We start from the raw sequence: 24,526 nt of genomic DNA, 5'->3' as shown, positions 1-24,526 counted from the left end.
CTGTGCTTAGCGATTTAAGAAGAAAAGAAATGATGAAACATGATTAATTATAATTAGAGGCTAAATGCAAGCCCCTTTTCTAGATATAAGGCAAAGAAATATGCAAACTGCTTCTTGACTTGCATTATACATTTTGGACAACCTGGTTGTTATGTTGAATTTACAAACTGTCACCCCAGATCTGTACCAAAAGTATTTTACAGCCCATTTGGAATTGCTTCAAAATTACAAATTTCTTTCTGAAGAAATCTGTTGCTGAGTTTTGTCAGACAGGGCATTGCTGTATGTATAACTTGCCAAGAAGAAAAGGAAAAGGTGAGGCTCTGTGATAGATGTCTCCCAACTGCTTTGGCCCTCAGTTTGATATAGACAGTCTGGAAAGATCAGCCAGGCCAAAGCAGCATAGAAACCTGGACTGCCTTATCCAGAGTGATAAAAAACAGATGCAACAAGAACCTGGCTTGAGTGAGAGAACGGATTCCTGAAATTTCTGGAATAAACCCTGATTGCATTGCTCTTGAAATCAATAGCTCTCTAATAGTTCCTGTGACAATAAATGCCAGACTAGTTTTCTGCTTACTATGTGTCAGTTACAAGCCCTTTACACATGTAATTTTTTTTTTAATCTGCCCAACAACCCTTAGGAAGGTGGTATTATTTTGCCCAATTTATACATGAGAAAACTTAAGTTCAAAAGATAAAATTTTTTTCAAAGATGAGATTTAAACTCCAGTCATTTTAAGGAAGGGCTACCATGTCTGACTGGGTGATTTATGCCAATTAGGTGAATGGGGGCTAAAATTCATCCTACTCCACTCACCATGCCATGAGCCCTTGAGGGTCTGCAACCACTTGGAGGAAAGGGCACCTTTTGCACTGCAAGAATGAACAGCAGCCCTAGGGTGTCCAAAGCCCATCTTTCCACACCTACACTACAAATGAACCTAGAGATCTGAGTTCAGCAAGTTGTACTTTGACAATATGCTGTCAACATTGACTGAGACACGTTCAAGAACACTCTGGGCAGAAGCAGATACTATATATAAACACATTACAGATTACTGTTGAGGGTATTGCCCACAATATTGATTAGAGAATTGAGTAATTGTTTTTCAAACCTAAGAATGAAGGAACACGTTAGTCCTCCTAAGAAATCTCTTTTTCTTTTAAATCAAAGACAAATCCCCAGTTGTTTTAGCAACTATGTAATATACTGCCTAGATAGCTATACACTTAACTTGCTCCCTAGTGTTATATTTCCGTCTCACATTTCCCTAATATCTGTTTTCATTGTACCTATTCTTTTTAGTTTATCTTTTGTGGAACAAAGATAGAAGTAAGCATAAATAGACTATTAATGACAAAAATCAATGAAGAAAACCCCAAAGAACATAATAACTCAATTGAAAGTTTGAACATTCATGACACCCTCCCTAAATTCCATTGCTTTTAAGACCTACCCTTGCTGAGGTATCATATCCTGGTCTGGGATCCTTGATTCCTCAAGTTGCTGATACGCTGGTCCCACGATGCCACCCAGCCTACTTCTGGGCGAGGGGGGTGTTCTCCTGAAGGCATTCCTATGGAGCATACCACTCCTTTGCCCTGGGCTGCAGCAAGAGGAGAGACTCCTGCTGGGATGAAAGAAAACCAACATATTGATCCTAGAACAAACCTTGTATGTGGCTGCTCAAACTTTTCAAACACTGCCTTTTCACTCCAGATACTCAAAGTTCTAGATTAGGCTCTCCATCCATGACGGTAGAATATCTGCTAGGAGGAGACCAGAAGTTGCTGAATCCATTCACCCTTGCAGGAACTGAGACAAAGAGAAGTTCCCATGTTCCTGGCTTTCTAGTTTGGAGCACAATGGACTAAAAAAATCACAGGTTTCCAGCCAAAATAAGAGGTGGGCTTAAGGAATTCTCAAGCTCCTGATTCTCAGCCACCCTCATTATCCAGGATAGAGTAGCTATCTCTCTAATAAAAATAAAACTGGCTTTGTTATTAGATACTGACAAAAACTAAACACAGGAACTCCGAAGGGATTCACTGGCAAAAGTTCACTTGTGTTAGTGGTAGAATAAATAAACCTCATTTGAGTTGGCATTCTCTCCTTAACATATGTGCTAAATTCCAAGTTTACTACCTCAGATTTTCATCAATCTTGCGAAACTAAATTGGTTTTCTTTTGAATTTGCTTTTAATAAACATCTGATTATATATTTTCCTTGACTCATACACCCAAACACCTAAATAACCATGTTTTCAGATGCCATCACAGGGCAAAAGGCATACATGGGATATATCTTAGGTGAGATTGAGATTCCTACATAGATCATGCTAAGCAAAAGAGCTAGACTCTTTATAAAAATCAATTGCTAATTTGACTTGTTACCTATTCCATACCCATTTCCATCTCTACCCCACTGAATGTACCCTACAGCCATGGGGACTGGTAAGGAGAACTCTGTTCCTATGTAGACATTCCATGCGATGCCAGTTTATGTGGTCAAACTTGTTCTGCAGTGTTCAGATAACAAGCGAAGTTAGAATCTTTTGCTGCATTCTCATTTAACTCTAAAAATACCAATAAAGCCATATGGAGAAAGGTGAAAATCATTTTCAAAATTTCAGCAAACCTATCAAGTTCTAAAGGGACCAGTTTCCCAAAGTAATTTTACCCATGTCACTACATTAATTGGAGTTCTGGAACTTTCTCTCCCAACATTACTGTTATTTCTACTTAGTAGATACAAAACAAAACATCTCATATATTTAAGATCAGAGTTTGAGAAGCTGACATTTGAGAGCCAGGAGACACTTTCTTGGTTTTGGCAAAGTGAATGATCAAACTTTACCTTCTTCAAGCCAACATTAACTTCTCGAGTTTGTACAAACACTAGGTCATACCTTGCAACGTATTATACCTTCATTCTTTATCATAATATTTCTTGTATGTTGACAACATGGGACTGCTAGTTAGGTCACCGAGGCCACAAGTTTAAAGAGTTCCAATAGCTCTTTTTTCCCCTCCCTTCTAGCACCTATCTGTATTATCCAGGAGCTATTATGGCATCTGTGGGGGTACTCAGGCTTTGGTCCTAGAATTAGCTGCATCTGAGGGTGCATCTCAGGTCTGTACATTACTAGCAGCATGATACTGGGGGAAATATTTCTACCAGTCAGAGTCCTGAAGGGAAAGAGTTGGTACTCTAATTTGGGTCATTGGGGAGATTTTACTATTTACAAAGGTGTCTTCAGTGTTTAAGGGGGGGAGAGGAAAGGCCAACATAGGGCACTACTGTATGTCAGGCCAGGTAACAAGGGGAGGCTGTTTATATCACTGTAACTGAAGGGACAAGGGGAGGAGGAAACTATCAGAATGAAGAGGGAAGGGGAGTGGTAAGGAGAGGACCACCTGGCAGGCACTGTGGCCCCCGGGAAGAGGGACAAGGGATGTAGCTGAGGCGAGCAGGGAGGGAGGGCACAGAAAGACCAGGACTTCAGTCTCCACCCATCCTCCCATCTTCTGCCTGTGTTCTGTATTGACAGCAGACAAGAGAGCCTGCGGCTCTTTCAGTGCACAGGACAAGGCAGAAAAAGGTAAAAACTAATTATGGGTCAGAGAGGTGCCAAAGGAAGGTATTAGCATCATGCTTCAGTATCTTCATAGGACTGCAGTAGGACTAAAAGAGAGATTATGCATGGAGCCGGGCAGGGAGTAGGGGCTCAGTGCAATGAGCTCCCCTGACTCCTTCTCTTCACCTGACAACTCGGGGGCTCATGGTAATCACCGAAAATCCTGGTCTTATTTCATTCAAAAACCCCACATATGTGCTGTCTATAAGAGAGTTATATTGCTAAAATGTAATGTAATAGGTATGACATAACATAATAGATTTTTCTTTAAAAAGCAAGAGGATTCTTTTCCCTTTGAACTAAACATGAGAAATAATGGCTTTGAATTAATAGCTTTGTTATAATGAGTTATCCAAATAAGTCATGTTTGCAGTGCACAAAAAAGAAATTAATTATTCATGGCTAGCCAAACTGTCACAACAATAAAGTCTTCCACTATGAACTAGTGACCCATCTTCAAAAACAGTTCTACACCTATTGATCAATCAACTATTCAAGCCTTCTAACCCAGTGGCATTCGGGAAGTTATAGAGCAGTTTGCAGGATGTATAAATCAGTGACCAGGTTATCAATCATGAAAACGTTTAAGTCTACTGCATGTTTTACAAAACAAAAGCTATGATATATTAAACTATAATTTACAAAGTTCTAAAAGCGCTTTATAAATCAACCCTTGCCTATCTATCAGGACACAATGTATGCCAACAAATACTGCAATGTCATTGAACCAAACAAAAAGGAAGATCTCTTAAAAATGTCCTTATTTGATTTGTGAGTGGTTCCTAGAAACATAGTAGAAGCCAAGTTTAAGAAGGGGGTATGTCAACAGACAAGGAATAAGGTCAGGTATTTGCAGCTCAAATACATTAGAAACTGTAATTCTTTTTTATTTCAACTTTAAAACATTGATGGCATAATATAGTCCTAGAATAATATTATACATAATTATTTTACTCGACTGGATGGGACACCACTTCAACATGTGTTATAATCCGCAGGAGAAAATGTTGTTTTGGAGAAAATATCCACCTTATAAAAGGCTGGTAATTTTGGACTTATTTCCCTAATTAAAGAACTTCCATTAGATCTAGTGAACTAAAATGCTCTTTTAACAAGAAACTCTCTGTAAATGCCTCAAATGATATCACCCAAAACTTGTAGTTAATAAATAAAGCAATAATCCAACAGCCAAATATATTTCAATTCCAAGTTGAAAATATTTAAACCATTAAAAAAAAAAGCAACCAAAAAACTTAGCAAACCTTTGGTATCTCAGTCTCTACTCACGTAGAATGAGAAAAAAAAAATCACCATCCAATAATGAGGATTAGTATACAGAGAACCTCCCAGTAAATGTGGCCAGCATCAGGAAAATCCTTTTTTAGGGGACTCACTGAGAGTCAAGGAAGAAGATCGTTTCCTTGCATAATGCATGTTTCTGTCATGGAGGTTTTCAAAACATTGCCTAGATATGTGAAAACCAAGGGTCAACAATATTTATCTATTATTGTTGGGGGCAACTGGCTGTTTTTTCAAGGTTTTTTTTTTTTTTTTAAATATAGTTGACATGCAATGTTATATTTGTTTCAGAGATACAACATAATGATTCTACAATTCTATACATGACTTGATGCTCACCATGATAAGTGACAACTACTATTTTGTACCTTCTCCTTTTTTGAAATTTTAATCTTTTCATATGTATATATTTAATTAGCAATAATCGCGCCTCGGATAAACCTCATTGGCTACGATACTGCCACTGCGCAAAGCTCATATGTATATATTTAATTTTAAAATACTGTACTTCTCACTAAGAAAAGGATACTTAAATCACTGCACAACTTCCACAAAGACTGAGGCTATTACATTCAGATGCACATAAACATAACATCAGTCCCAAACTTTGGCACTTGGTTTAGGACAAAGACTGCATCTTCGGACTTTGAGATTTTTGTATATGAAATGCAGCACGTGACTAGAAGATGCTAAAAAACTTGCTTGGCCTCCGAATGTTATGGTATTTATAAGATAATCTTGTGTTTGGTTTTCTACCCCAAAGAACCAATTTCTGTGGTCAGCTTGCAAAAGAGTGCCACCCCATTAATAACAGATTTTATAATCCCAAGGAGAACACCTGCCAAGCTTCCTCCCCCTGAAAAGTTTTCTTTGTGTAAGAACCATGTTGGAAGACCTGGAGTGTGTCACATCAGCTGCCTAGGGAAGAATTAGTCATTACATTTGCAGACGGTGATAAGGCAGGCTAGGAAATCATGTTTTTAATAGTTTTTCAGAATGCAATTGTTTCATTCACTGGTCTGTGTCTGCAGCTTTGATGGGTGTTGTTAATAGTTCCTTCAGGCTTCTTACAGGGGCATGGCTGCCTGCTGTCAGCTTTGGTTTACTGGCTGTCAGCTGCTTGAGCATCCACTCCACGGAGAACTAAGGGGAAGCAAGAACAATCATCTCTCCTGAATCAGGTTGCCATTTGTTGGCCTGTGTTGTCCAGCGTCAGACATAGTGTGAACGTGCCCATCCCCACCGTGAGTAGCTACCTGTACCTGTGGTGTTTGACAGACTGGCTTCCTCTGTCAGGAGAAGGGACCTCTGGGAATGACTGGGGGCCGGCAAAACTTGACTCCATCATTTTCTCCAATGCAGTCACAGGATGCCTTTCCGCCTTTGAATACTGTGGGAAACCACATGCACAGAGTTGAGCTGGAGGATAAATTATGAGAGGAGGGCCTATAACACCATAGCTAGATATTGAGAAGTTACTGAACTTGCCCATAATTTGTCCACTGGGCACCTGATCAGGAGAATGACAGAGACATCATTGGCATCCCATTTCTCACACACTGAGTACGGTCTCCGTCCTCCCTCCAAACTCTGCTTAGATAAGGTCCATCCAGGAGGGTTCTCCACTTTAGAATGTAAAGTATGTCTTCTCATTTCAATTTACACCCATGGCACATTGTGCCTGACAGGCAAAAGCACAAGTATTTTTTATTCGATATACATTTTGTACACGCAAGAATTAATTAGTAGCTGGACTACAAATAATAGGGATTCAATAAATAGTGATTGAACGAACTTTGGAACATTCTCAGAATTATGAGGATATTGATTCAGAGTACCTGCCCTCGGCACTCCACCATTCTCCTCCTTCAGCCTTTGCCAAGTAGTTACTGGGCTTAATAAGAGAAATTTGTGAGTATTTCACTCTTTATAGCTAGTAAGCTGTCGTTTCACCTTTGACTATGATATCTTATAAGGCTCAGGAGCTTTTGGGGAAACCTATAGAGATGACACATTAAGAAAAACTTTGCCCCAAGGGAAATATCATATGGTATCTCAACCAGGCAGCAAGCTGTCGACTTTAATACTCCTGGGACACATAGCTCTTGAACAGGCAACAAGGGCTAGCAGGTTTCTCTTCCAGAAACTCCAGATAAAAACTATCCTGACAAACGACAATTTTAGAATGCTAACCAATCCAGAGAAAATTTCGAAATCTGGATATTCATATCTAATGTATGAACAAGAATTTTACAGAACAATGAAGACAGATATGCAATATACATATGGAAAAGTGTACAACTGCATTCATTGTAAAGGGATAAAAATCAGAATAGAGAAAATTAAATTTCAATAAGATCTAGTAAAGGTACAGATTCAAGAAAATTAGAGTTGGTACTAATATGTTGGGGTACAAATTGCCAATATGTTCCAAAATGTTAAATATACACACTCTTTGATCCAGAATGTTACTTCTAGGACTTCCCATCATTAATATGATTGTAAAAATTCAAAATAATATCATCACTAGAGTATACCAGTGGTACAGTTTTTAATAACAAAACAAAATAAATATAAAACACAAACAACTGGACACAATAGAAATATCCACAAATGAAAACTACACAACCATTGAAAAGAATAAAATCAAGGTACAAAAAAAAAGTATGCATAATATGAATCCATTTGCATAAATAAGGAAAATGAAGTGAACAGATATACATATATTCCAAGTGTGTATATGTGTATATACATATATTTAGTTTTATGTATACATATACACACACATATATAGATTTTATATGTACATGTACATATATATTTCTATGTGTGCATTTGTGTGTCTGTGTGTTTCCCATGCAACAACACAGGATGCAGATGAAAAAAAAAACAAAACAACTATTAACTGGATGTTATCCTTGGGGAAAAGTGTATCAGTGGATATGGGTTACTGAGATTAGGCAAAATGTCAAGGTTATGTAACTAACCTTAAGATTTCAATCTCTACTGTTTTCTTCTTAAGTACTTCCAAAATAAACCACATAGGGGCAGTCATAACCATGTCTTGAAACACTATCTCAATTCTACAAAATGGACTCACATAAGCAGGTCAGACTTTTTGCAAAATGGAGTAAATTGACACAGAAAAAAAGATGATATGGAGATAATTTGGAAAAGGTGGCTATTTTCAATAATCCAAAATTACAAAGATCCAAAAAAATGATGTAAATACCTTCATGTGTGCTTTTTTATTGACTAATTAAGGTTAATTATTACTAACCATCCATGGGAAAAGTGCAATGAATAGACATGTCACTGGAATATAACCAACATTCTGACTTTCTATCTGACCTTCAGGTTCTATAAGACCAACTAAGTGTTTGTTTGTTTGTTTTTTAATCCCAATTTTTAATAAATTGGTTTAGAAGACAAACTTGGATGCCTGGAATATTCAGCTACAGAAACAAGTGAGATGATCTGGAGACATCTGTGCCAAATGGGAGGCGGTAAGTCTCTGCTCCTGCAGAGGTCTATGGGGGCAACATCAGCCAAGTGTTCCTGCAGCATCTAGATTTTCTAGAGAAAATCTCTGCTGCTTTTTTTGGGGGGGATACCAATCAGTTTTTATTTTTATTTTATTTTAATTCTAGTGTAGTTAAAATACAGTGTTATATTAGTTTCAGGTGTGCAATATAGTGATCCAATAGTTCCATGCATCAAGATAAGTGTGCTCTTAATCCCCATCACCTGTTTCATCTATCCCCCTTACCCACCTCCCCTTTAGTAACCATTGTTTGTTCTCTATAGTTAAGAGTCTGATTTTTGGTTTGTCTTTTTTCTTTGTTCATTTGTTTTCTTTCCTAAATTCCACATATGAGTTAAATCATATGGTATTTGTCTTCCTCTGACTTATTTCACTTAGCATTATACTCTTTAGCTCCATCCATGTTGCAAATAGCAAGAGTTAATTCTGCTTTATGACTGAATAATATTCCTATATGTTTGGGTATACACACACACACACACACACATCCCGTATCTTCTTTATCCACTCATCTATCAATGGATGCTTGGGCTGCTTGCATAATTTGGTTATTGTAAATAATGCTGCAATAAACCTCTGCGGTGCATATAGCCTTTGCTTTGAATGAGAATTTTGATCCTGAAAGCTAAAAGGTTTTGTTAAAAATCCTGGATTAAAGTTTTGAATAGAATCAACCTGATTATGTTCTGCTTATTCATAGTGTCTATAATAGATACTATGTTCTAAATCTTTTCTTTCAAATGCTTGCATTGTTGTTATACAGTTGCTTCCGATTGTACTATTTTGGTCAATTAACACAAATTTATTCTCAAAATTTATTATTTTGGATTTTTCTTCTCTCTCACAGACTTTATGAGAATCATTTTCATTTCAGTGGCTGCATTTAACATGCGATTCAGGTTTAAGTTGCTGTACTCCTATCCAGGGTTGGTTGGAATTCTCAGGAGAACCCAAAGATGAAACAAACAAAAGACGCTAGTGGATTTTAAAGCCCTTGGCATCTACAGCTACAGCAAACATTAAATGAAACCCACTGCTAACCAAATTAACATAAAACCTACACTAAACATCTGTTTACCTCAGGATTATCCAATGTATCATGTCTACTTTTTAACAAAAATTATAAGGCATACTAGAATATATATACATAAATGAAGTCTGAAGATGCAAAATAAGGACCACAACTTGACTCAGATACCACAGAAAAGTTGGGATGATCAGACATGGAATTTAAAATAAGCACAATAACTATGCTTAGAGCTGTAAAGGGAAAGGTAGACAGCATGTGAGAACAGATGAGTAGTGTAAGTAGAGAGATGGAAACTCTAAGAAATACTCAAAAGTAAATCTAAATATAAAAAATACTGTAACATAAATGATGAATGCACTTGATAGGCTCATCATTAGAGTGCACACAACCAAGGAAAGAATCAGGGAACTTGAGTATTAATCAAAAGAAACTTCCTGGCATGAAACACAAAACAAAAACAATATATTTAGAAAAAAAGCGAAAAAAGAAAGGAAAAAATGATAAAATTGAAAAACTGTTGAAAAATTTCAAATGGTATAACATATGCATAACTGGAGTTACCGAAGGAGAAGAAAGAAAATGGAGCAGGAAAAATATGTGAATAGTAACTGAGAACTTTTCAAAATTATTGACAGACACCAAACCATAGATACAGGAAGCTTACAGAATATCAAAACACCATAAAGGATAAATACCAAAAAAATCTACATCACAGCATATCATATTCAAGCTGTATTTTTTTAAAAAGGAAAAGAGAAGTAAAGAAAAAAATAACACAAAAATAAAATAAAATGCTGAAAATAAAACCAAAGAAAATAAAATCCTGCTTATAGAAGAAAAAGATGAACAAATATAGTGGAATTCTAACCAGAAATCATGCAAACAAGAAAAGACAGGAGTGAAATACTTAAGAATAAACACCAAACTGAAAATATATCTCTGGTTAAATTATCCATCAAAAATAAAGGAGAAATAAAGACTTTCTTAGACCAACCAACAAACAAAAAACAGGAAATTCATCACCAGCAGACTTGTCCTGCAAGAAATTTTAAGAGAAGCTTTTCAAGGAGAAACAAAATGATATAGGTTAGAAACTCAGATCTACCTAAAAAAGGAAAAATGCCAGAGAAGTAATAAATAAAAGTAAATTAAAATATTTTATTTTTCTTATTATTAATAGATCAAGTTGAAAAAAAGTGTTTGTTCAAAATAATTGGGTATTGTGGATATACTGTATACACAAATTAATAATTGGCAGCAATTTTATAAAGAACAGGAGAAAGGAATTGTGAATACTCAATTATAAAATACCTGGACTAACCAGGTATTTGAAAGTAGACTTAGATTAGTTGTAAATATATATTATAAAATCTTGAGTAACCACTAAAAAATTATAAAAAGAAGTATAATTGATATGTTAAAAGAGGAGAAAAAATGGAATCACACTAAATAATTAAAACCAGAGAAGGAAGAAATAGAAAAGAACAAAAGAAACAAAGAACAGGTGAAAAGAACTGAAAATGGTTATAAATATGGAAGATATTAATTGAACTATATCATTAATCACTTTAAATATGAATGGTCTAAATACACTAATTAAAAAACAGATTATCAGCATGTGTGAGAAAAAAACCCAACTATATGTTGTCTATAAGAAACCCACTTATATAAAGACAGAGATAGAATAAAAGTAAGAGAGGAGGTAAAAATATATCATGCTAAAAGAAAGCTGGAGTAGATATAATAATTTCAGACAAAGCAGACTTCAGAACAAGGAAAAGTTTTAGGGACAAAGAATGATGTAAAAAGTATCTTTTACCTAATGATAAAGGGCTAATCCTCCAAGAAGATAAAACAGTTCTTAACATTTGTACACCTAGCAACAGAGCATCAAAATTCATAAGGCAACAACTGATAGAACCTCAAGGAGAAATAGACAAATCCACTATTATACTTGGAGTGTTCAACACCTGTCTATTAGTAATTGACAGATTCAGCAGTCAGGAAATCATTGAGGATACAGTTGATCCACACAGCACTTTCAATCAACTGCATCTAATTGATACTTATAAAATACTTCTTAAGTGGCAGTCTACACTTTTTTTTTTGAGCTCATGGAACATTCATCAAGATAAATCACATTCCTGGTTATAAAATACATCTTAAGAAATTTTTTTTAAAGATTTTTTTTTTTAAGTAATCTTTACACCCAGCGTGGGGCTCAAACTCACAACCCTGAGATCAAGTCTCATGCTCTACTGACTGAGCCAGCCAGTTGCCCCATCTAAAGAAATTTTTAAGAGACAGAAATCATAAATAGTATATTCTCAGACCATATTGCTAGAAATCAATAAGGAAAAGATAAATGGAAAATCCAAAACTCTTTGGAGAGTAAACAACATACTTGTAAATAACAGAAAGCTCAAAGAAAAGTCACAAGAGAAACTTTAAAATATTTTTAACTAAATGATAATGAAAATACAACTTATCAAAATTTGTGTTAGGTAATCAAAGCAGTGATTAGAGATAAATTTACAACATTAAATTTTTATATTTAAAAAGAAGAAATATCTAAAATCAGTCATCTGAATTTCTACCTTAGGAAACTAGAAAAAGAAGAGTAATTTAAACCTGAAACAAGCAGGAGAGAAATAATAAAAGAGAATTAATAAAATTGAAAACATGGGTGTCTGGGTGGCTCGGTTAAGCGTCTGCCTTCGGCTCAGGTCATGATCCTAGGGTCCTGGGATTGAACCCCACACTGGGCTCCCTGCTTGGCGGGAAGCCTGCTTCTCCCTCTCCCACTCCCCACCTTGCTTGTGTTCCCTCTCTTGCTGTATCTCTCTCTGTCAAATAAATAAATAAATTCTTTAAAAAATAAATAAATAAATAAAATTGAAAATAGGAAAAGAATAGAGAAAATCAACACAAGCAAAACTGATGCTTTGAAATGATCAATAACATTAATAAATCTCTGGTTAACTAACCCAGGAAAAAAAAAAAAAAGAGAAAAGATTATCAATAACAGAAGTGAAAGAAGCCATCACTACTACTCCCATGGACAGAAAAAGGTTAATAAAGGAACACTATGAATAACTGTATGCTCTCAAATTTGGTATCTTAGTTGAAATGGACCAATTTCTTGAAAGACACGTGTCATCAAAGTTCATGCAAGAGGAAATAGGTTAAGTTTAATCACCCTGTATCTATTAAAGCAACCTCCCTATTAACAAAATAAATGTCATTTAGGAGATCTGGAGATTCTAGGAAGGAATACAAACTTTGCTAAGGGAAAATGACTGTATTATAAATATATGAAAGAACATTAGTGGGAGGTGGGGATCAGGGGCATGCTGTCCTAAGTAACTTTGAAATGAGTGGAATCTGTAGACTAAAGGAAAAGTACTGCTCATAAACACTATCTGGCTGATAGATATATCTTTGATCTGTCTGCTGAGAGGGCTTAGAATCAAGGACATACTCAACAAAAACCTCCAGAAAATCTATACTGAACTGATGAAGTATGTCAAAATGACACAGGAACCAACTGAAAGAGCTACCAATGGCCACAGCTGAAAGAAGTTGATATAAAATAAGAAAAAATATTTATTAAATTATAACTTAAAGTATAAAATAAGTATCCATGAGTTCATACTCTTAGATAAATGATGGACTTAATAAATAAATGAGGAACAAGAGATAAACTCTTTGCAGTAGCATTCCAAATAACATGTAGATACTCTGCCTTTACAAAGGGGGAGCATAACTCCCACTCCTTAAGTGTGGGCTACACAGAGTCACTTCCTTCCAAAGAGAACTCTATAGAAAGGAAGGGAAGAGTAAGATCACAGGGGAGACTCCTAGCAATTACTACCTCAGGTGACAAAGTAATCATCAACAGTGTTAAATCATATTGATAATGTGCACTTTTGATGAGTGATGATTTGGCACTTTATCTCTGTTGTCTTTCTCCCCACACTCCATTACCCCCAATCTAATCACAAGAAAAACATCAAACTAATTCCAGTAGAGCAGCATCCTACATAATACTTGACCACTACTCCTAAAAACTGTCAGAGCCACTAAAACAAGGAAAATCTGACAAACTGTCACAGCCAAGAGGACATATGACAACCAAATGTTATGTGGTATCCTGGGTGGAATCCTGGAACAGAAACAATTAGGTAAAAACTGAGGAGACCTGAATAAACTCTGGATTTGAGTTAGTAACAAGGCATCACTATGGGTTCATTAATTTTAACAAATGTACCATGTTAATATATGAGGCTAATAGGAAAAACTGAGTAGAGTGTATATGGGAACTCACTGTACTATTTTTGCAACTTTTCTGTACATCTAAAACTGCCTTAAAAAATAAAGTCTACTTTAAAAAATAAAAAAGTTATCGCTTCTCAGCCTTTTGGCTAAGATCAAGTGTAAAAAATAAAAAGTTTAAAAAAAGCAAAAGATACATACCCCCAAAAAAGAAGCAAAAGAAGCAGAAGCAGAAGCAGAAGCAGAAGCAGAAGCAGAAGCAGAAGCAGAAGCAGCAGCAGCAGAAGAAGAAGAAGAAGAAGAAGAAGAAGAAGAAGAAGAAGAAGAAGAAGAAGAAGAAGAAGAAGAAGGAAAAAAAGAATGAGAAGAGAGAGGACAAGGATGAGGAGGAGGAGGGTCCGGGAGGAGGAGGAAAAGAGAAATTTAGAAACTAAAGGTAGAATTCAGTCTTTATTTTCAGCTATAGGCCCTCAAGGTGTAGAATCCACTCAGCAAACAGTCTGCAACAAACCTCCTTAAAGGCAGCGTAACTGACCACGATTTAATAAATTTTTATGCTCTATGCTGAAATCATTTCTTAGGATTCCTTCCAAAATTTATACACTTCCATCCCTGGGAGGAGTTACGGTCTGCATAATTTTATCCATGAGATAATATCTCCAGTGAAGCTGCCCGTCTGGCCCTTTCCATTAACATTGCTGTACACTGTTACAAAGTATGGTAGGTGACTTCATGTTCTTTCCTTGCACTCATACAGATCTTGACTTTTTGTGTGTGTACCTGTTTTGTTAAAACCTCATTCGGTATAACGTTCAAAATGTCACTTTAATACCTAATAAGGAGATGACACGGTCCATTCACTGGTCCTTCCAACATGAGCTGAATTGATTTCCTTTTAAACACCCACAGAGGCCCTGGTCAGTACTGTTATCTCTTGGCGAAGCACTCATCCCAACTGGCTTTCCTGAAAGCTCGCCTTGTGGGGGCTCCTGGGTGCTGCGGACCTCTGCTGTTGTTTGCACCGTCACCTGCCTTGCTCCTGACACACTGTTGATGGCGCACCAAAATCAATAGACCTGTCAAATGAAGCAGGCTCATGTTGGAAGTGGAGCGCAGACGTTTCCAGGCCTGCCCGATGCTCGCAGCAGGAGTCAGAAGGGTAAATGAAAGCGTGTCTGTGTTGGAAAGCAATGATGACAGAGCTGATAATCACCTGGTCTGGAACCCCAGGCAATAACGGCAGGAAGGAGGATATTTTTAAAGGGTTTTAAATGTTTGTCTCTCTCTCTGCATTGCTCCCAACTCCTCTCTGTCTGTGTCAAAATGTTCTTTACTGGAAGTCTGACTTAGGAGCCCAGAGCATGGTGAAAATGAGTGATTATGGTATATTTTAAAGCGTGATTTCTGATGCAAGTAATTAAAAACAATTTGACCACTGTTGCTGTTAGGAAATTTTGCACCATATCCCACGCAGGAAGAATGATACCAACTGCAGTCAAACTTCAACCCATTTCCGTGGAAGCAAGATACACTTTCTATGCATGGGCTATAGCAACCACTGCTCCTCACTCCTACCCCCTATGACCCACCTTCTCACCTCAACCATGTGCCCCTTTCAGCCAGGGAGACTGAGCACATGCCATCATTCCCTCTTCTGAGGGAGCTCTTTGCTATTCTTATATTGTCGGGTCAGCTCCCAGACCTGCCTTCTATAAGCTCTAACAGGACTGTTCACTCACTGTTGACTGGAGGCCTTGGCAGATTCGTTGTGGGATTTTTTGGTTAATATCTCTCACCTACAGTAATCAGTAAGCTCCTTGAAAGTAAGGACACCATCATTTTGGGTCATCATTATATCCCTGGTCCTTAATGCAGCGCCTGGTCCTTACTAAATATTTAATATATATTTGAATAGATGAATGTATGAATCTATATTGAATCAACAAGTTAGAATTTGATATATACAACAAGAGATCAAGTTTTAAACCAGAACTATTCAAAGTTAACGTTGATTCATGCTATAAAGACGTTACCAATTACCTCTTCTGACCAACCCTCTTACAACTATCTGACAGAACTTCAGCTCACTCCCAAGACTCAGTTCGTATGTCACCTACTTTGGGCAGGATTCAGTATTCCCCCCAGACAATCACAGATGTCCTTTTCCATTCTCTGATAGCTCTGTGACTTCATGTATCTACATTAGAGAACAAGTGCTGTATATGCTTACATACTTGTTTCTACCACGAGCCTGTGAGCTCCCCGATGTCAGGATCCATCTCTTCTGTTTGTAAGATCTTCATACAGTGCCCAGCATAGAGAAGTGTTTAATAAGTATTACAGAATAAATGGATGCCTCTCTCTACCAATCATCAAGGCTGTGTTAGGCACTAAATTCTTATGACTCTCCTAATGCATGCAAATATTATCTTCCAATACTTTCTCATTGAATGTTACTCCCCTAAACCTATCTTTCCTGAGAGGGTTCTTGAAAAAAGCGTGGGAAGGCATACATAATTTTATTCCCTTACTTTTCACTTAGGTATATTTTCTCTTGATTTTAAGAGAGAAGGGATCATCTCTCTTTTTAAAAAATTTTTATTGTTATGTTAATCACGATACATTACATCATCAGTTTTTGATGTAGTGTGATCATCTCTCTTTTAAGGACTTTCTGATTCCTGAATCAGGCTGAGAAGTGTCGCTCAGGCTGGAAGTTATAATGCTAGCTCTAGCCCTCTCTCACGCAGGACACAGTCAATGAGGTCAGTTCATCTCTCTGAGTCACAAATGCTTCATCTGTTAATGACGATAAGGCGCTCGATGCTTCTACCGCACTGCCAGGTCTAGTTCTGCAGCCTCTGAGTCAAGTGTTTCCAGCGTATCATGTTGCTTCACTGAGGACTAGGTGTTTCACATCTTGTTAAATGACTGTAAAGTGAAACCCTTCCCCATGAATGTTTAACGAACTTAAGGGAATGCCAGATGCAGACAATTCATTTGTTAAACACTGCAATTTGCAAAGAATTTCAAGTAGTTAACCTGGGCTTCAAGATAAAATAAAGACAGATTTGCCTGATATGGTGTCCCAGCAGGAAATTTTCCCTCCCAAGGATTAGAGTGTTTGTGGATAACCCATCACCCTTTGTGTAGTAGAAACAATGATAGCACTCCTATGCTGGGCATTCAGAATTTCCTACTGGATGCACTATGCAACTTGAGCTTGGACTCTGGATTTCCTCCCCACTCTTGATATTTGGGGAGGATAATTTTCTGTTGCGGGGGGAGGGCTATCCTGTACATTGTGGAATATGTATCAGCACTTCTGCCCTCTGCTCATAGATGTCTCTCAAGCTGTAACACCCAAAGTCTCTCCAGACTTTGCCAAAAGTTCTCTGGGACAACACTGCCCCCTGTTGAACCGCTGAGTTATAAAGTTGTGAGTTTGCCTTTCTGCTACTCACAGGCAGGCTGGCAGCGATAAAATTTTTTTGAGTCCCATTTCCCTCTTGTGCACATAGGGGGTGTAAATTAAGTCGTTGCTGTTAGGACGAAACGAGGCGATGTATTTATATCATTTAGCATGATTCTGTATATGTACTCAGTCCATGATATTTGCTATTATGATGATCACGATTTCATTTATCATTGTTTGCTTTTAACATTGACGTTGGTATTTCCTCAAAGATCTTGCCAGAAGAAGAAAGAAAAAATAGACCTACAAAGAAAAACTGCTTTACTGAATTTTCTTCAATACCCTTGCTTTTTTCAATATTCATGCAAAAAATCTGAGCCACACATCAGATTACTGCTTGCCCTCAGACCAGTGCTACCTGGCTTCCAGCTACATAGATGTCCTCTATACTTCTCCTTGCATATCTTCAGCATAAAATGGAAGGAGAGCAAATGCTCTTAAAACTTTCTTTTCCTTTCCAATGTATTATTGATATATATTCTCCATTACTATTTTCTCCCATAATACACTACATGAAAAACTACAGTCCAATTGTTATTTGATTCTTATAACAAAAATAGGAGCAAGAGTATCAGCAGGACATAACTCACCAGACTGAACATTTGACTAGAAATATATGGACTAAGATTGTACTACACAGTCAAATAGTTAAATGTAAATTTAAAAAATACCATGTTCTCCTATTAAATTAGCAAAAGAAATGATGACAAAGGTATAACAAACCTAGTAGTGACCCACATTGCTTTCTAGCACTGAAACTGATATGTGCCTGTGGGAGAGCAACTTATTTATTCCAGTCTAGTCTGGTTAAAGGGACCTCCCTTGGGCCCAAGCAGGCGAAGTGTAGGCTGTTATGGCCAGCATGCATGTGTCTCCTCGATGCACCTCACTCTCCTTCTCCAGGGTCCTTACAAGCCTTCCTTTCCTATCTATTCTCTGCCTCAACTCCCAGCTCAGCCTAAAACTGATGATCCCTTGAAATGTATTGTCCTAGCTGACCACACCCCAAGTCAGAGGAAAAAAAATGTCCTATATATATTCTCTTTATCCTAAATGGGAGAAATATAAAGACACTTTCCCACATCTTATCTTGGGCCCTGTGGGAATGATCTAGTTGAGCCCACCCTCTGCTTCCCTGGCTAACATACAAAATGTGGGTATGGGTGGGCCGAGAGGGGAGGAGAGGGAAAGAAAAAGAAAAGAAAATCCAATGTGCCCCAAAGTCTTTCAAATGTTGCAACCCCATACACTTTGTAATTTCTTGTTATTCTAATTCTAATCATTCCAATCAAATGAGGGGTGGGGATGCATATGAATGAGGAGTTTATTTTCATAGTCCTTTAATAGTAAACAATAGGAAAGAACAGGAATGTCTACAAGAAGAGAAGGATGAGGACATTGTGAAGTGGCCACCTTGTGGACAATTATGCTATCTCTCAAATGAGTTTGTGGAGAGCGTAAAGCAGACAGAAAATGCTATTGATCATCTGTTTGGTGAAAATGAAGGATACAAAACTATATGTGTGTTTTGGCTGCAACCCTGTAAAACGCATAGGGACTGACCCAGACTCTTCCCAACCAAACTCTAGACAGCCTCCTCTGAGCCCTCTTTTCTACTGGGCCTTAACTTTGGCCTCTAAGAATTGCAGATTCCCAGCACAAATGACTTCATTCACTCATCCCCACGTTAAAAGACTTGAGTAAACTCTAATATAGTCCCTTTCTCTGTTTTTTAATAGCCTCTAATAGCTCAAGGCTTCACCCCTAGAATGACCCTAACCTTCCTTAAAACACCTGCCTGAAAAACAAAACAAAAACAAAAACTCCAAAGTCTCCAAAAGAATTTACTGTTTGTTCTAGCCAATGCTGGAGGAGGAAAGGCCCCTGACCTGCCTTTCTTGGAGCATTTACTTGAACAAGGCTTATAAATGTAAGCTGCCCTTTGTCATTTTGAGATGAATATGTATCTCCAACAACTCAGGAGTTTCTTTCTCAAGGACCTGAAAGCCAAATATTTGAAATGTAATAAGGAAGGATAGGACCTCTGTCTCCCTGTCTCTGTGGAAGTAACAGAATTCTAAACTCCATTAGTTGTCAGCTGACTAGCACACTGACCAACTCTGATTTTTTACTTCCCTGACTCTGTCAAGCCCCCACTGATTCCTCTCTCTATTCCCTCATTCTCCCTTTAAAACAACCAGTCACCTCTGTACAAGTTGAAGTTGAGTTCAGTTTGTGCTGCAGCTTCTTCCATAATGCAAAAATACATTACTGATTAAAATCTGTCCTTACTATCTTAACTAGTGACTGGCTTTGTTTCTCTTCAGCAGGTCCAGTTGCTAAGGAATTGAAACCCTCCATCACTGCATTTGTGTGGTGAGGTGGCAAGATAATACTCAGAAATCATTAGCAAAACCATCCCTTCTGTTACAGAAAAGAACAGTCCCCACATAACTATGATTACAAGTTTAACAAAACTTTGCTGGGAAGCAATTCTGATTTATGAATTCCACACTAAACATCTAAGTACATCTGTTATGCATAGCAAATGGTTACTTTCTGGGTAGATTTTTTAGAATCACAAATGATGTATAAATTCCCAGTGATTTATGCATTGGGAGGGGCATGAATATGTCCTGGGTGATTGTCTATTATACTCAAATACTAGGTTTATACCACAGCCTTTGTTCCTTCCTTTTGTGTCTCAGAATCTGGAAGTGCAATCTTATATGGGGGCAAAGAATTGTTACCTTGAGAGGAATATTTCAGTGTGTCTTAGATGATATTTGCTTGTCTTTAATTAGTGTTTTGTAATGTATCTCAGAAATGATTAAAACAACTGTAGAAAGAATGTAGGATTCAAAGAGCTCGTATTTCAAGTTCTGCTATCTATTTAAGGTTTGGTATTAGGACATACTGACTCTGAGAATACAACTCTCCCTTCCCACCTCTCTTACCTTTGACATCTCTCACACCCCTTACTTACCTTGGAGTTCCTTGAATATAGTACACATTCCATGGCTCTTTTTTTTCTGTTTTTCCTAGTCTCTTTGACTAGCTGATGAACATGTCACCCATCCAGCTCCCTTTGGTTTCCTCACCAATCTATTGGAATGTCAACCATCTCAGCCCACATACCCCCTCTGGTTCTGGTGTCCGTATCTCTTACCACATTTAAGTTCCCATAAGGTAGAGAACATTGTATCCCTGGGCCCCAGCACAATTTCCAACATGTAGTTAGAATGTAATAAGTCATTATGGAACAAACAAATGAAGCTCTTTTTTTCTTCTAGAGATTAATTTATATTGCAGATTGTAATCAAAAGCTGAGATTTAATTTTTCTCTGTTTCAACTTGTACATGTGCACATGCCTACACACCGAACTGCAAGATGATTTAAGGAAAAATCTACAAAGTACTGAAAAAAATATACAAGTCTGATCCCAAGCTCCCATCCCCTCTGAACTGGAAGCACTGAGGTGGGTTGGAGGAACAGAGGTATAGACAGGAAACTTACATTTTGCAGCTGGACATGATTTTTCACCAAGTTCTCTGACTTTGCCATTGTGCTGGATGCTTTGAGGCTATAGTTTTTACCATTTTGTGTTTCTTTCAGCTGCTCTTGAATTTGTTTAGCTTGTTTCCTGCAGGTTTAAATAAACAAACACATAAATAGTTACATCAGTTTGTTCTATTCATATTTTGGGGGTTCATTCGTTCCCAACATCTCTATTTGTCATTTGTGAAAGCTGGAAAACTCAGTTAACAAAGAACATCCTTCCTTCATTTTCAACCTACCAACCCCATTTGATAAGTTCTAATTTGGAGAGAAGCTGGTTTTATCTATCAACATCCTGGGATTCACACCCAGTGGTGTGCCAAGGGCAGAGAGAAGCATAACACATCATCCTGGCCCCCAGAGATGCAAGAGGTCCCTAACCCTTAGTGCTCAGAGGTAAAGAATTAGAAATGCTCTGCAGTAACCAGTGGAAAAATGTGAAGCTTGTACCTAGCAGCCACATATAACATAGTACAAAGTTACATCTCTATTTGTTACATTTACATTTCCAAACATGTGTAGTTTGATCGCATAGCCTGCATATATACCATGAGTATATTTTCTCTTCTACAATTTAGAAATAGCTCATTTATTGTTACCATTAGACCTGAATGTAAAGATTTTTATTTCTACTTTGTAAATAATAATAAAAATATAGTTAAGTCTTGAAAGAACATCTGCTATGTGCCAAGCATCATTTTAAGCGTTTTCGATGTATCAACTCACTTATTCTTCACGATAATTCTGTGTGATGAGGCATTAACCTATACTCATTTAATATATGAGGAAACTGAGGCACAGAGAAGTTAAATAATTTTTCCAGAGTCACATTGCTAGTAAGTGGTGGAGCTGAATTTGAACCCAGCCCATCTGGCTGCATACTCTGTACTCTCAACCACCACTTGGGACTGTCAAACCCCTTGCCCATATTTCCACAGCTTCTCAGTGGAAAGACTGAGACTATTCTCGAGTTTCAGACTCTGAGTAAAGTACTTTTGTCTGTATATGTGGGTGACTGTTGCTTAAGTCATACAGTGGCTACACCAGAAGGATGCAACAAACTACTCCCTTATTAGCTGCTCTCTTCCAAGGGCTTTACAGTAATTATATATCAGCAGAAGACTCAGTGCCCATAAACACACACACACACACACACACACACATTGCAGAATCATCCTGCCCACCCCGAACTTTTAACTCTTCCTAAGATCCCTGTCAAAGATAGAGCCTTCGGTGGAATATGTGCACGGTTTCCTGCAGAGAACTTTTCCTGAGAATGGACTTGGGTATCAGAGGGACTGGGATTTGAATCCCAGCACTGCCACCCACCACTTCTATTTTGATTTCCTAAATTGAAATGACTGTTTTCCTAAACTTCTCTGAGGCTCAGTTTCCTCATTTGTGCATGGTGTTGTAAAAGCTAACTTCCATGGGTACTGTAGAAACCGAATATGAGAACACCTGTAAGGTGTTGATCTGTTCCCCTTCTCATCGTTTAGCAAGCTTAGTTGTATGGGCAGATCCTACAGAGAAATTAGAACATTGGCTCAAAGATAAAAGAAAGGATGGTATTAATTGCATCTCTCACAAGCAAGTGACAGTGTTTGCTACCAGATTTGGAAGTTCTGAGCATCATTAACTCTTTTGAATTTATAATAGCAGTGATGTAGCTCTGTTTGTTTAAAAATTTTTTATCTTTTCAATTGTTTTGGGGGGCTTTTATCTCCAGTACCTTTAGTTGCTTTAATACAGTTGTAATAATATATCTATTTCCTAAGAGCTAACCTGTAGCCTATTGTTAAAAATAAATCTATCATATCAGCATCTTATGAAGCACATTATAGCCACAAAATCCCATCAGGGATTCACTGATGAAGGAAACAGGAGATCAGGAGGTTCTGCCCAAGTAAATTATCATGAGGCAGTAAAGGGGACTTGGCACAGAGTGAAGACCCAGTTACTCTCTGAAGGATTAAATAGTAGAAACATTAACTATCTGTTCAGTAATTCTGTAATTCAGTGTCCGGGAAATGCCGACTTCTGAAAGAATTTTCCTCATAAAAACGCGTGACTGCAGTTTCCTAAGTCCTTATATAATTTGCTTTGCTTTACTGGCTTCTCACTGAAGTCCCAACTCACTAATATTCCAGGATAAACAGGCTTTCCTTTCTGAACCAGAAAGGTATCATCCCTACCCTGTCCCAAACACACATATTTTTGCTCTTTCCTCCCTCACCCAGCAGATGGGAACCAGGACAGGAGAGGTGTCTGATTAAAATACCATTAGCTCTCTCACAGGAGTCGATGCTCTGGGAAAGACAAGATACGGGCATTGTACACTAGAACCCTACTAGCCTAACAATGTCAGTGTTAACATTTTATAGTTCATTGAGATTTAAGTTTCTCTGGTCCAGTTCATCAGAAAGAAATGGCATGTATGGGCACCTGGGTGTCTCAGTTGGTTAAACATCTGCCTTCAGCTCAGGTCATGATCCCAGGGTCCTGGGATAGAGTCCCGCATCAGGCTCCCTGCTCTGCGGGGAGCCTGCTTCTCCCTCTCCCACTCCCCCTGCTTGTGTTCCCTCTCTCGCTGTGTCTCTCTCTGTCAAACAAATAAATAAAATCTTTAAAAAAAAAAAAAAAGAAAGAAATGGTATGTAAGTTGTGGAATATCAGGCATCACAAGTACACTGGTTGGCATTACTGGTAATGTTGTGGGATGGGTTCCTGGGGAAGCAGGCACTGAGAGGGAGACAGCATGCAGGATTTTTATTAAGGGAGGCTCTTTGGATCATATTTGTTTTAGCAACTGGAGGGCTAAGATATTCACTGCTCAAGAGAATCAAAGCTGCATATCAGAGCACTCACTGCCTGTCTTTAACAGGCTTTCCTTGGGCTAAAATCTTTGACTTCCGAGTGTGATACCTATAGTCAGGGCTGGTTTTTACTGGGAGCACCATTTTTCCTTTTTCCTTCTGTTTTTCCCAGTCGTGATCATTATTTGTCCTAGCTTCTACCTCCTGGAACATCTCCTCTCCTATCCCAATTCCGTTTTTTAGAGTTGAATTGTGTCTTGCACTTCCCAAGTCTACTAAGGACTCCTACAGGCAGCCTCACACTTCTTACCCATATGAGTTGAAAGTAAAAAGAAACCTAGAAGAATTTATAGTTGCCACGTGAGCCCCATCAGCCAGATCTGAATAGCTCAACTAATAGTTCCATTAACCACTTATGGGAATATATGAGCTTATTGGAAGTGATGAGAAGATAATTTCTTTCATTGTGTCCTTTAGAGTTGTGGAGGTTCAGTTAACTCAGAAAATCCTCTAAATCCAAGAAGGTGTTGATCACTTCTACCTCATCATGTTATCTACCTTCAAACTTTCATCTAACAATTTGCTATAATATTCCATGTGGTTAAGTAATGCCATACCAAGGGTCACAAGACAATGGACAAAGGACCAGAGTGGTAGATCTGAGGAATTATTGGAACTAAAATATAAATGATCCAAGGGAATATGAGCTTTTGGGTAACTCCTGACTCTCTGGCTAGAAACTGTATATCCCAGCATACAGAATGCTGGTTTGAGTGCATTTATTTAAAAACCAATGATGGAGAGTTCCTAGAACCCTAGAAGACTTGGCACTTCCAAGATGAAGTCAAACAAATGATACACATATTAACAACCTTATGGTATGTGT

The 24,526-nt window shown here is 37.8% G+C and overlaps 1 protein-coding gene and 1 pseudogene across 4 annotated transcripts in view; both read right to left on the bottom strand.

The window, feature by feature from the left end:
* The window catches only part of NRG3 (neuregulin 3), a 1,015,909-nt gene that overhangs the window by 5,461 nt on the left and 985,922 nt on the right, over positions 1 to 24,526 (bottom strand). For 3 of the 4 annotated variants that reach the window (XM_035023117.1, XM_035023109.1, XM_035023127.1), the window contains exons 6-8: positions 20,783 to 20,909; positions 6,204 to 6,331; positions 1,461 to 1,631 (exon numbers count right to left, since the gene is read on the bottom strand). In XM_035023117.1, coding sequence (XP_034879008.1) covers positions 1,461 to 1,631; positions 6,204 to 6,331; positions 20,783 to 20,909 — 426 coding nt within the window. Of the gene's footprint in view, positions 1 to 1,460; positions 1,635 to 6,203; positions 6,332 to 20,782; positions 20,910 to 24,526 lie in introns of all 4 variants that reach the window. The other variant, XM_035023135.1, reaches the window with a different exon arrangement.
* Positions 5,235 to 5,416, bottom strand: LOC117998820 (annotated as a pseudogene).

The sequence above is a fragment of the Mirounga leonina genome, unplaced genomic scaffold, assembly GCF_011800145.1.
Source record: "Mirounga leonina isolate KUSES-001 unplaced genomic scaffold, KU_Mleo_1.0 Mir_114, whole genome shotgun sequence".
Lineage (NCBI taxonomy): Eukaryota > Metazoa > Chordata > Mammalia > Carnivora > Phocidae > Mirounga > Mirounga leonina.
Note: the sequence above shows the minus strand (reverse complement) of the source record. Positions and strands in the feature narration are given on the sequence as shown.